Below are 13230 nucleotides of genomic sequence, written 5' to 3'. Positions count from 1 at the left end.
TGCCCTTTAGCTATTGATCAGCATTGGGAAGATCCCCTGTTCTCTGGGCTAAAAAGCCCCAGGTCTGTCAACCTTTCCTCCTCACAGAGATGCTTCAGTATCTTTGTGACCTTCACTGAAGTCTCTCCGGCAGTTCTCTGTCTCTCTCGAACTGAGAAGCCCGGAACTGCACCTGGTACTCCAGGTGTGGCCTCACTAGGGCTGAGTAATGAGGAGGAGAACCTCCCTCAACTTGCTGGTCACACTCTTCTTAATGCCCCCCAGAAGACCATTGGCCACCTTGGATACAAGAACACATTGTTGGCTGATGGTGAACTTGTCCACCAGGAATCAGAGGTCCCTATTTGTGAACCTTCTTTTCATCAGGTGCCCCTCAGCTGTACTGCTGTGGGGACTTGTTCCTCCCCAGGTGCAGGACTTTACACTTGCCCTTGTTGAACTTTGTAAGGTTTCCCTCCACCCAGCTCTCCAGCCTGTCCAGGTCTTGATGAATGGCAGCACAGCCTGAGGGGTTGTGAGGCACTCAGTATATTGCAGGTTTCTTTGCAGTGGTATTTAGTCTCAAGTATTATGAAATATATGGTGTCTGAGAGAACAGTTCCCACTAGTGGACCCTGTTAGTACCTCTAAGATGAGCTCCACCATTAGTGTTTCATTCTGTACTTACTTTGCAGCCACAGCCCATTTGATATCTCTGATTGAGACTCTTCTTTTGAGACAAGGATAAATCATCCCATGGTTCAATGTAGTTGCATAGATGGATGAGGACTTTACCATCACTTAAGATTTGCCCTGCAGTGTGGAAAAGAAGAAAAACAAGGCAAGCAAATCAAACTGTTTTCTAAACACTGACATCACTTGCAAGAATACCCAAAGTTTTCAACTAATTGTACCAAATGAGTCATGTTGCATCCTGCTTTCCATGAATGCAGTTATCACTGAGAAGGACTCTTCTGCTGATGGCATGCTGAATAAATATAAAGTATTTAAGAAGGCTAGTTGTCAAAAGATGCTGATAATCAGCCAGCCAGGCATGGATGCAGTTGCAGGAGTATGCTAAACTAGTTTTTAGGGCTCTATAGAAAAATAGGTAGAGAGAAAAATCTGTAGGTGTTTAGAACCCCAGATCTCCATGTAGGTTGTCTCATGAAGTAGGTTTTAATTTCTGGGAAATCAAGCCTGCTGCTTTTAAAGAAACAGTAAAGGCATACCTCCTGTTTCCTGATTACACAGTTACTGACCTTGACAGGCTTTGAAATGGATTGTTAGATGCAGGATGGAAAATAGGGAAGATCATAGCATCAGTCAGGGTTGGAAGGGACCACAAGGATCATCTAGTTCCAACCCCCCTGCCATGGGCAGGGACAGCCCACACTAGATCAGGCTGGCCAGAGCCTCATCCAGCCTGGGCTTAAACACCTCCAGGGACTGGGCCTCAACCACCTCCCTGGACAACCCATTCCAGGGCTTCACCACTCTCATGGGGAAGAACTTCCTCCTCACCTCCAGCCTGAATCTCCCCACCTCCAGCTTCATTCCATTCCCCCTAGTCCTATCACTACCTGAGATCCTGAGAAGTCCCTCCCCAGCCTTCCTGTATGCCCCCTTCAGATACTGGAAGGCCACAATTAGGTCACCTCTGAGCCTTCTCGAGCCCCAACTCCTTCAGTCTGTCCTCACAGGAGAGGTGCTCCAGCCCTCTGCTCATCCTCCTGGCCCTTCTCTGGACACTGCTTCACTGCTTCAGCTTTACATAATTTGTGCCTTTCAATGCATATGTATCATTTAATACATTAACACCTTGGGTTTTAATGAGGCCTGGCATAGTTTTGCAAAGTCCATCTAAGCAGTTCCTTCTGCTTTTAGAGGTAAATAGATCTTGTTATATTTTACCTGTCAAAAGATACTGTTTTTTGTTGTTAGCTTCTAGTTTCACTCCACAGAGTGATGAATCAAAAGGAGTATAGACATACTGGACATCCTTCAGCTTTTCAAATCCTTTAAACATCTGAAAATTACCAGAACAGAAAGTTAGTAGTGGAAAACAAACATGACAAAAGAAAACCCAGCTGCAAACAGCAGCTGGAAGACATGTATGGTGCATATATTCCATATACATTCCAGTTACATCCTGTGTAGAGGCTCTTTAAAAAAGGCCCTGAAGCCTAAAATTAGAATCATTCATAGAATCATAGAATTGTCAGGGTTGGAAAGGACCTCAAGGTTCATCTAGATCCATGCTCCCTAACATGGCCAGGGATAGTTCAGGTTGCTCAGTGCCACATCCAGCCTAGCCTTAAAAACCTCCAGGGATGAGGCTTCCACCACCTCCCTGGGCAACCTGTTCCAGTGTCTCACCACCCTCATGGGGAAGAACTTTTTAACATCCAATCTGAATCTATCCACTTCCAGTTTTGCTCTATTCCCCCCAGTCCTATCATTACCTGACACCTTAAAAAGTCCCTCCCCAGCTTTCTCGTAGGCCCCCTTCAGATACTGGAAGGCCACAAGAAGGTCTCCTTGGAGCCAGAAGGTCTCCTTGGAGCCCTCTCCTCTCCAGACTGAACAACCCCAACTCTCTCAGTCTGTCTCCACAGGAGAGGTGCTCCAGCCCTCTGCTCATCATAGTAACTATGTGAACTTAGATGAGAAAACAGCAACAATTAAATCCCCTCTCTACACTAAATGAAATCTTAATTTTAGAAGGAAGTTAGGTCTTAATTACTTCAAATTCTAAGTTTTTCAATGAGCATTTTCAGTGTCTTTCATGAATCTTTAAAGCTTTCTCTTCAATTTAGATTCTTCTGGCATCTTCCATTTAAGAAGTAACACAGAGATAATGTGCTGCAGTATTCTAAGAGGCAAAGATTTCTCAGTGTATCAATGTGGGAAATCAAACCTGGGTTGTGTGGATCTCCAAGCACATAAACCATGCTAAAACCCTGAGCATTGCTCTTTCAATCTGGCACTAAAGCAAGCTGGTTTTCCACATCCAGAATTTTGCCCACTGCAACCTTCTCAAATAACTGCTGCAAAAATGGGATCCCGCTCTTATTCTTTCTCTCCTACAGCACCAAAATGGATTGGTTCAGGCTAAGAGCCCTAGCAGTGCTGAGGCTGGCTGCTCCTTGACTGGCATTTCCAACCATGAGAGTGACTTCCACCCATGAGAGTAACTCCCACATAAGCCATTAAAAATACCAAAATGAATTTAATTGCGTCCAAACATGAGAGGGGACCATAAGATGCTAATCAACCTCAGAATGCCTGTCAGCACCTAACATGACATAACTGAAAGGCCAGCACTTTGGGGGCCCCATGCAGTGACTTCATGCTGTGTGTTGACAGCTGTGGACAATTGCAAGGCTCACAGCTCCCAGGGGCAGGCTCTCCCAGTTGCAGCTGGCGTCACTGGAAAATGTGTTTGTGTTACTCACGTTCTCTCAGGAGATTTAAGTAGTACAGGGCACTACAAAGTACACTGTAGTGTGTTGATTTTTTTCTGAAGCTTTATTTATGGAATAAAAAGAGCCAGAGTTGTTGTCATTGGCCTTCTGATCCAAAAATATTAGATGTGAATTTGAAACGCTCAGTAGAAAAAACAAACACAGCGAACTGACCGAAAGCAAGCAAACACAACCCAAACCAGGGTCCTGTATGAAGCAGCAGTGAAGGTAATGGAAAACACATATCGTGATGGAAATGTGCTCAATGTAGTTAGATCAAAGTAGACTAGCCCACTATGAAGTTCTCAGAAGCATGCTCAGCTGAAGAAGCAGGAGGAAGCTGCCCAGGTGCTGGGGAGAATCTGCCTGATGATAACCCAGCATGTCAGCAGGAGCCCTGGGCCTACCAAAGAGAGGGGGGTCCTGAAATGTGAGTCCCCTGCTTCTGCTATGATTGTATCTGCTGTATTCAGGGTGTTGATACTAGACAGTGTGTCTAGACACAGTAGATAGTAACTACATGAACTCTGCAAGTATCCTCTGACTTGGGTTCTCTTCACACTCAGAAAACTTTGGTTGGGCTACGATGCCTAGTAGGGCACAAGTGTTTAATACCTCATCACTTGATCTAAATTAACTTAAGAGGCATTACGCAGACACCACAACTTGAGTTAGCTGCCAAAGAGCAAGATAAATACCTATAGCAGCTTACAATGGAAATCTGGGTACTATTTTCTCAAAGACTGGAACAGGCTTCCCAGGAAGGTGGTTGAATCCCCATGCCTGGAGGTGTTTCAGAAAGGCAGAGATGGTGTGCTGAGGGCCATGGTTTAGTGCCAGCCTTTGCAGAGTTAGAGCATGATTGGACTCAATGATCCTAAAGGTATTTTCCAATCAAAGTGATTCTGTGTTTTAAATTAGTTTGGTCTTTGATTTGTTGAGGCTTTTTGGTTGCTTGGTTGGGTTATTCTGGAAGTAACAATCTGACCTATCTTGAGTTTTGACCTAGATAGTTGGTGAAACATTTCTCAAGATTGTAATCTTCTGTTTAACTCTGTAAATCACATGTGATCTTCTCTATCATACTCTCTCATCTCCTAACATTATGGACACTTTACAATGGGGTAAGATGGCTTGAGTCACTTCTGCACTGTGTGGTCCGTCTGCATGTGAGGTTCTGGTGAGACTTTATTGAGGTAGGAAAGTAGTGATGTGAGCCTGATACTAAAGTCTGTATTGGCACTGTCCCTGTCCTCCTGTGGTGTAGAACCACAGTGTAACTATAGCCAGTGCACAACTATTGCTTTAAGAGCTTTTTAAAGAATAGAATAGAATAGAATAGAATAGAATAGAATAGAATAGAATAGAATAGAATAGAATAGAATAGAATTAACCAGGTTGGAAAAGACCTTTCAGATCATCGAGTCCAACCTCTCACACAACACCATCTAATCAACTAAACCATGCAACCAAGCACCCCATCCAGTCTCTTCCTAAACACCTCCAGTGATGGTGACTCCATCACCTCCCTGGGCAGCACATCCCAATGGCCAATCACACTTTCTATGAAGCATTTCTTCCTAACCTCCAGCCTCAACCTCCCCTGGTGCCGCTTGAGGCTGTGTCCTCTCATTCTGTCACTGGGTGCCTGGGAGAAGAGACCAACCCCCTCCTGGCTACAACCTCCCTTCCTTCAGGTAGTTGTAGACAGCAATAAGGTCTCCCCTGAGCCTTCTCTTCTCCAGGCTAAGCAACCCCAGCTCCCTCAGCCTCGCCTCACAGGGCTGTGCTCCAAACCCCTCCCCAGCTTTGTTGCCCTCTCTGGACACATTCCAGCAAGTCAACATCTTTCCTAAACTGAGGGGCCCAGAACTGGACACAGGACTCAAGGTGTGGCCTAACCAGTGCTGAGTACAGAGCAGAATGACTTCCCTGCTCCTGCTGGCCACACTATTCTTGATGCAGGCCAGGATGCCATTGGCCTTCTTGGCCGCCTGGGCACACTGCAGGCTCATGTTCAGACTACTATCAACCAGTACCCCCAGTATCTGTATTACTTTAAGTGCCTCAGATGTATTCCTGTTATAGTAATTGCACTTTTTTATCTTCATTATTCTCTAAGCCTCTTCAGACATATCATGGCTTATTTTTATGGCTTCATATAGTGGTTAATGACTGGCTTTAAATCTGTGTGAATCATTGTGAAGTGTAGATACTGTTGTGTTTAGCTTAAGTACTTCCTCCTGTTCCCACTGTTAAAGGGGATTCCATCCTCTTGTATCACAGAATCATAGAATGGTTTGAGTGGGAATGGACCTTTGAAGGTCATCCATTCCAAGCCCCTGCAGTCAGCAGGGACATCCTATCTAGAGCAGGTTGCTCAGAGCCCCATTAAGCCTGACCTTGAATGTCTCCAGGGAAGGGGCCTCCACCACCTCCCTGGGCAACCTAGTGTTCCATCACCCTCATTGTAAGAAACTTACTTATCAAGGATAAAAAGCTTGGAGGAGACTTGATGGGGTACTTGGTGCCATGGGTTAGCTGTTTGGGTGGGTTGGATTGGTTGATGGGTTGGACACGATGATCTTGAAGGTCTCTTCCAACCTGGTTTGGTTTATTCTAAATAAAGATGTTTTTGAGGGCTTCCATCTAGTCAGCTTGTGCAAAAAAAAAGTAGTTAACAATTTTGCTTATACTAGTTTAATGTGGTAAAATGTGTTGATTTCATGTGTGAGAGGAATATCTTGGGCCTTATTTCCCTGCTCTGGTAATACAGGGCAGAGTGTCACAGTAGCTAATGGCTCTGTTTTAATATTTAGCTGGCTCCTCACAGTAAGTGTGATGAAAAAAAGATAAACCCCAGTAACAATATTGTTATTAACATCAAGATTCAATTGCAAATAAATCATGTATTTTCTTCTTTTGAATCTAATGCTGTAAACATTGCAGTAGTTGAAAAAAAATGTATGGCAATGGGTGGAAGTTGTGGCACAGGAAGTTCTGTTCTTACCTTCTGTGTCATATGAGGCAAATTCTTAGCATGTCACCCCAGCCCTGCAAATATTTATGTACAGGGTGGGCCAGAAACACACAACCAATGCCTGAAAGGGGCCTACAAGAAAGCCAGGGAGGGATGTTTGAGAAGGGCTTGTAGTGATAGGGGAAGAGGGAATGAATTGAAGCGTGAGAAGGGCAGGCTTAGATTGGAGATTAGGAGGAAATTCTTTACAGTGAGGGTGGTGAGACACTGGATCAGTTTGCCTGGGAAGGTCATGGATGCTTCCTCTCTGGAGGTGTTCAAGGCCAGGGTGGATGTTGCCTTGAGCAATTTGGGATGGTGGGAGCTGTCCCTGTTCATGGCAAGGGGGTTGGAACTAGATGATCTTTAAGGTCCCTCCCAACCCAACCCATGCTATATATCTATGGATCCGACACTGTAAAGGCTCTTCGGTTTATTATAACTGTAGGGCATCAAATTTACAATGTGAGGAATCAGTCTGTTAAGCACTCAAGAGAAAAAAGGCTGCAACAGGGGAAAGGCAATATTCTATCATTTGGCATATACTGGTTATTTAGAATCTTGTAACTGTTGCCACCTGAGGGAAATGGTGCTACTGAGTTAGTGCTCTGCTCAACCAAATTCTCAGTTCTTCAGGAACGTGGGATAGACAAACAAGGTCACTGATCCTTCAGGCTCAGCCTGAAGATCTCTGACAAGCTCTTTCTGTGATGTTATCAGTTAGGCTGTGAACTGTCCCACCCGATGGAGACAGCCAAATCTGGCCAGTTGGATGCACCATTTTGTTCTTTTAATTGGTGGCTTACAGGCATGAGCTACTTAAAATGTCTCACTCTCTTCACTTTTGTAAGTTCATGTGGACTTTCTGGTGATATCCATAAGAATTTCCTCTTACACTTTTAAGTTAAAATTAACAATTTCTCAGTAGTGTTTCAGTCCTGCTTCATTTTTACCCCTATGCCAGCTCTGAACTATATGCTTAGAACATACCACCTTCTGTCATTCTTTGTCAGTTCCTGTGTGCTTCAAGGGGCGCAGGCAGAATTGCCATTATGGATTTGTGTCTGTGCCAGGCTGACTTTGCCAGTTACTCCACCAAAGAGTCACAGTTTACTGAAGATCTTCTTCACTCAGCCATTCTGTGTTGCGGATATTTCAAACAAAAGTATGTTTTCTATTTCTTCTGTTGGGTTTGTTAGAGACACTGAGCAGGGATCTGGGTCTCCACGCAGCTGAGAAGCCCAAGTGCCAGTATGGAAGCCTCAGCTTCAACCTCTTCTTAGCTGTGCTGACCTGTTTCTCTTTAAGCTTCTACAAACTCATAGAATTGTTTGGGTTGGGGAAGACCTTTAAGATCATTGAGTCCCTCTCTCAGGTTTGTCCAGTCCTAGTTGACTTGCCTCCTGAAGCTTAGTGGAATTAAATAAACATCTCTGAGTGATGGCTGAGTTCTGAATAGACCTCCACTTATGGAGATGTGGGAGAAACTCCAAAGCAGCTCCAATATGTGAATGTACTGCAGAGATTTCACTGTGCTGTTACTGGAGCACAGGATTATAGGCTGAAAATAACAACAGAGACTATACTTCTCCTTCTTTTCTGTGCTGAAGTGTAAGATGATTTGCATTTCTTATAAAGTCCTAAAGTGTTGCAGGGTAGCAACAGAAGATTCAAGTGTTAATGGGAGGAAAAAGAATTGCTTTGATACTTATATCCTTATTCCTGTAAAGCAACATGTGAAAATACTCTCTGTAGTTTGAGGAGGCAGAAAGTGGCAGCTGGTGAAGGGTTTGGGAGCTTGTTTTAGCAAGGGAAAAAGAACTGGCTTGTTGAAGTTGCTATAAAACCTAAACTGAAGTCACGCGTGCTAAGCATTCTTGTGTATATTTTGAGATGTTGTTGTTTACTACAGAGCTTTCCTCGTGGAAGTCCTGTGGGCTGATCTGCTGAGAGAATTTGGAGCACTGACACTTTTTTTTTTCTTAAAAGCATGTAGCCATTCATGATCAGCTACTTGAGTGTGCCCTGCAAACCTAACGCTACAAACCCATTCACATAATACGAAATAATATTCCACGATGAAACAAAACAAAATAATGAGATAGAACCACCTGGAAACCCTAAAACAAACACCAAGGCACACACACATTTTCATTGTAAGAGACTACCCCTCTGCTTTGCCCTCCAGAAACAAGTAGATTGTAAACTGTTTTACATCACTGAGAGTTTCATAGAATCACAGGATGCTTTGGGTTGGAAAAGGACATTGTGAAGGTCATCCAGTCCAACCCTCGTGCAGTCAGCAGGGACATCTGCAACTAGAGCGGGTTACCCAGAGCCCCAGACAACCTGGCCTGGAATAGTTCCAGGGATGGGGCTTCTCCCACCTCTCTGGGTAGCCCAGGCTTCATCACCCTCACCAAAAAAAATGTTCTTATCTCTAATCTGAATCTCTCTCTTTTAATTTCAAACCATCACCCCTTGTCCTATCACAACAGGCCCTACTTCAAAGACCGTCCCCGTCTGACCAGCCCCTTTAAGTACTGAAAGTCTACAAGAAGGTCTCCCTGGAGCCTTCTCCAGGCTGAACCACCTCACTCTCTCAGCCTGTCCTCACAGGAGAGTTTCTTCATAGAGTCTAATGGTGACTTGAATGGGATTCAGATGTACATTAATTACTATGTCTCCTTACTGGAGCTGAACAAATAATGGACAAATCCCCTGGGACTCTGAATAACTCTATTTTTTGTGCTCCCTCTTCACGTGTGCTTTCCTAGCAACATTCATACACGTGGGGTTTTGTTTATGTGAGGGTCAGGGAAGGGCTCCTGTTTCTGCAAATATCTCTCTTCACTTATGACCAGAGATCCTTGCTACTTCATCTGGAAGTGCTTTCCTCTCTTCAGAAAATTCTGCATCATGCAGTCAGAGAGCTGTTGTATAGTAATGCAGTGTAGAGGATCAAGGAACCACCAGAAGCAGCAATATATTGAGCATCACTCATGCTCTGAAGTGTGTTGTCATAGACTCTTCATAAAACAATTGTGAAGAACACAAATTTTCATCAAAATATATTCAGCAAGCAACTCACAAATGTCAGAGCAGCTTGGTTGCCCTCCCCTTCTCCCCGACCCCCCCCAGTTCCTGCTGTGATTTATTCTGAGCAGTTCACCTGGCTCTAACCTTGCAGGCAGATGGAGCCTTCTCCACCTTAAAGCACTCAGGACTCAATTGTAGTCAATTGTTACCAGCATTGAACTTCAAAGTAGCTAAGTGATTCCATGTACCTTTATTTGTTTGATTTCATACCGGATCATTTTGTGGGTATCAAGAGGATCATCACTGGCAGGCACCACCTTTTCACTGATTATTTTAGCTCGAATTACTGCAAAACAGAGAAAGAAGGAAAGAAAACAGGTTTAAATGCATTTAGGCACTTGACTACTTTTACAAGCAATAGTGGAAATCATAGAATGATAGAATGAATAAGGTTGGAAAAGACCTCAAGGATCATCAAGTCCAACCTATCAGCACAGACCTCATGACTAGACCATGGCACCAAGTGCCACATCCAATCCCCTCTTGAACACCTCCAGGGATGGTGACTTCACCACCTCCCTGGGCAGCACATTCCAAGTCAGACTGATAGAGTGTAACATTGCTTTTTGCACTTTTAGGCACATGTCTGCTTTTATAAGCAATAGTGGAAATAATAGAACCAATAAGGTTGGAAAAGACCTCAAGGATCATCAAGGCCAACCTGTCGCCCACGTCCTCCTGGCTACTAAACCATGGCACCAAGTGCCACGTCCAATCCCCTCTTGAACACCTCCAGGGACAGTGACTCCACCACCTCCCTGGGCAGCCCATTCCAAACCAGACTGATAAGAGTTTAACATTGCTTTTTTGCACTTTATCTAGAAGTAGATTTTAAGGCTTGTTGATGTAAGGCCACTAGATTTAACTCCTGACAACGAAAATAAGTGACATAAAGCTCAGTTTCCACGAACCTGGAAATCTGAATTAAGTTGCCACTCAGTTTTGACCAGAAAAAACCACCCCAAACTGTGCACCAAAACCTTTGAAAGACTCAAATCCCATCGAATTTTAGCAGAGACCCATCATTATAATCAGTGAGCAAAGGGAAAGGACACTTCTGTTGATGATAGAAGAATCGTTGATCAGCTGAATGGACTCACAGCTAATGCTCTGAAAAGACTGTGCCAGACAACATTAAAGCATCAATTTGGAGCATGAAATCAGAAGACAAGAGAGAAGAGTCATTCTTTCACTTGTCTGAGTCTCTGGGTTTGAGCATTTTTCTTGCAATGACACATCAGAAGTTTTGTTCACCTCGATGAATTCATTACTCCCTCTTTTGATAATTTCTCTCTTTCCTATTTTTGATGTTTTGTTTCCTACTTAGAAAAGGAAGGGATGAGATTTTTTTTTTTGAAAGAAGAAAGGGTTTGTTTTCTTATCTGAGGCATGAGGTATATGCTGTTAAAAACACACCAGCTACAGAGAGTAACAGGATTCTAAAAATAGGGGACGTGACCAAATATTTGTCTGGGGACTTGTTTTGAGAGTATTGAGAGTCCTGATTTTGCTCAGTTCTGGATGGCTGCTGTCACAGCTCCTCTGCAGGTGTTGCACTTGTTAGAACCATCTGTATCTGCATGGAGGGATGCTGGCAAAGGCTGGAGCAATCAACAGTTAAACCCCACTTCAACAACAAGACAAATCTGCTCTTGGACAGAGCTGGATCTGTGGGAGGATGTCTACATCCACAGGTGCAAAAGAGATCAGGAAATGTTCTTCAATATGAAGGCAATTCTCAGGCATCTTCTTTTTAATTTTGCTTTTATTTTTTCATTATAAAAGGAACCATTCTAACAAATTTAGCAAGATAAAGGCATGATCTTCCATAGATTAAGTCAGGTTAGAAGAAGTATCTGAAAGTCTTGACCAGTCTCCAGACTCAGAATGCTGAGGGAAGTGGCCAGCTAGGCTATGAGTATCCTCAAGGATGGAGATTCTGCAGCTTCCCCCAGCCCCTCTTCCAGGGTCTGACCACTTTGAGAACCATAGAACCAGAATCATAGAATCATTAAAAGTCCAAACCAAACACCATCAAACAACCACCACTATGCCTGCTCTTACCATGAGATCCTCATACTTCCCCTGCCCTGAAAGAATGCTGAGGAAAGTATTTGGCATCAAAATCACAGCTTGCAAAAAAAATCATAGAGTCATAGAATTGTTAGGGTTGGAAGGGACCTCAAGGATCAGCCAGTTCCAACCCCCCTGCCATGGGCAGGGACACCTCACACTAGAGCAGGTTGCTCACAGCCACGTCCAGCCTGGCTGCAAAAACCTCCAGGCATGAGGCTTCCACCACCTCCCTGGGCAACCTGTGCCAGTCTCTCACCACCCTCATGGGGAACAACTTCTTTCTAACATCCAATCTCAATCTACCCATTTCTAGTTTTCTTCTATTCCCCCTAGGCCTATCATTACTTGACAGTCTAAAAAGTCCCTCCCCAGCTTTCTTGTAGCCCACTTCAGATACTGGAAGGTCACAATAAAGTCTCTTTGGAGCCTTCTCTTCTCCAGACTGAACAACTCCAACTCCCTCAGTCTGTCTTCATAGCAGAGCAGCTCCAGCCCTCTGCTCATCCTCATGGCCCTTCTCTGGACACCTTCCAGCACCTCCAGATCCTTCCTGTAATAGAGGCTCCAGAACTGAACACAGTACTCCAGGTGGGGTCTCACCAGAGTGGAGTAGAGGGGGAGAATCACCTCCCTTGACCATTTGTTTGATAGATTGACCTGTAAACTTCATTTGTAAAGAAAAGGAATTAGAAAGTCCAGACTGTGATTTTCCTTGCAGCTAAACAGAGCTCTGTCCCATCAAATAATGGCCAATTCTTCTTTCCTCACTCATCTGCAGAGCAAGAAAACTGTAATAATCAACATGGCACAAATGCCTACAGCTTCAAAGCTTGAGTCCTCTCTCTGTCTTTTGGCACAACTCTCCCTCCTCCCAAGCCATTTAAAATGCTTTTAAAAGGACACTTTAGACTTAAGGGTTGGATTGGAAGGAAAAAGTTCTTTAAAGTATGAAGAGCAAATTCCTCACTTCCAATGGTGAGTGGCAGCATCTCTTTAATCATCTGTGGATGAGTTGTGTTCCCACAAATTAACAGTGTTTCTGAAGGGCTTTGATCTGATTCCAGAGGAGAAGTGGTGTGGATCATGTGTACTCTACTGCTTGCAGAGGTCAAATTAGAATCATGTTGGGTTGTTTTCCTTTGCATCCTGACTTCCTAAGAAAGGAGGTTTTCTCATTAAAGAGCTCATTCACTGTAGAAGTTAAGGGGTGAGACAGCATTTAGGAGCTAGCTCCATTATGCTCTGACTACCATAACGTGGGTTTAATGCAGGAAATCTTTTCTCCTCCCTATTGAGCACAACCATTTGCAGGCTAATTAAACCACTGGCCCCCCACGTGTTCAGTGTTGAAACATCACTCATGTTCATATTTTTATTAACTTCTGCTGGCTGGGCGTCTCAGAGGAGCACTGCAGATGATCCATGACAGCTCAGAGGCGCTCCATGCAGGAGTGCAAAACTGGAAGGGTAGCATTTGGGGGGTTGTCATGAAGTGATCTTTTTCTGGGTGTGGAGAAGAAAATGAAAACTTCCCCCCCCCCCCCCCCTTTTTATAATGTTGTGTTTTGTCCATTTGTTTGTTCAGGAGAA

At 44.1% G+C, this 13230-nt stretch overlaps 2 protein-coding genes across 2 annotated transcripts in view; one reads left to right on the top strand and one right to left on the bottom strand.

The window, feature by feature from the left end:
* The window catches only part of SYN2 (synapsin II), a 250442-nt gene that overhangs the window by 138378 nt on the left and 98834 nt on the right, over window positions 1-13230 (top strand). The gene's annotated exons all lie outside the window — the stretch shown is intronic.
* TIMP4 (TIMP metallopeptidase inhibitor 4) overlaps window positions 1-13230 on the bottom strand; it is a 39623-nt gene that overhangs the window by 1951 nt on the left and 24442 nt on the right. Inside the window, exons 2-4 of the mRNA XM_068162675.1 lie at window positions 9753-9850; window positions 1894-2008; window positions 668-792 (exon numbers count right to left, since the gene is read on the bottom strand). Coding sequence (XP_068018776.1) covers window positions 668-792; window positions 1894-2008; window positions 9753-9850 — 338 coding nt within the window. The remainder of the gene's footprint in view (window positions 1-667; window positions 793-1893; window positions 2009-9752; window positions 9851-13230) is intronic.

This window comes from Melanerpes formicivorus, unplaced genomic scaffold, assembly GCF_026170545.1.
Source record: "Melanerpes formicivorus ecotype bairdi unplaced genomic scaffold, bMelFor1.0.p_v2 SCAF_66, whole genome shotgun sequence".
In the NCBI taxonomy this organism is placed as follows: Eukaryota; Metazoa; Chordata; class Aves; order Piciformes; family Picidae; genus Melanerpes; species Melanerpes formicivorus.
Note: the sequence above shows the minus strand (reverse complement) of the source record. Positions and strands in the feature narration are given on the sequence as shown.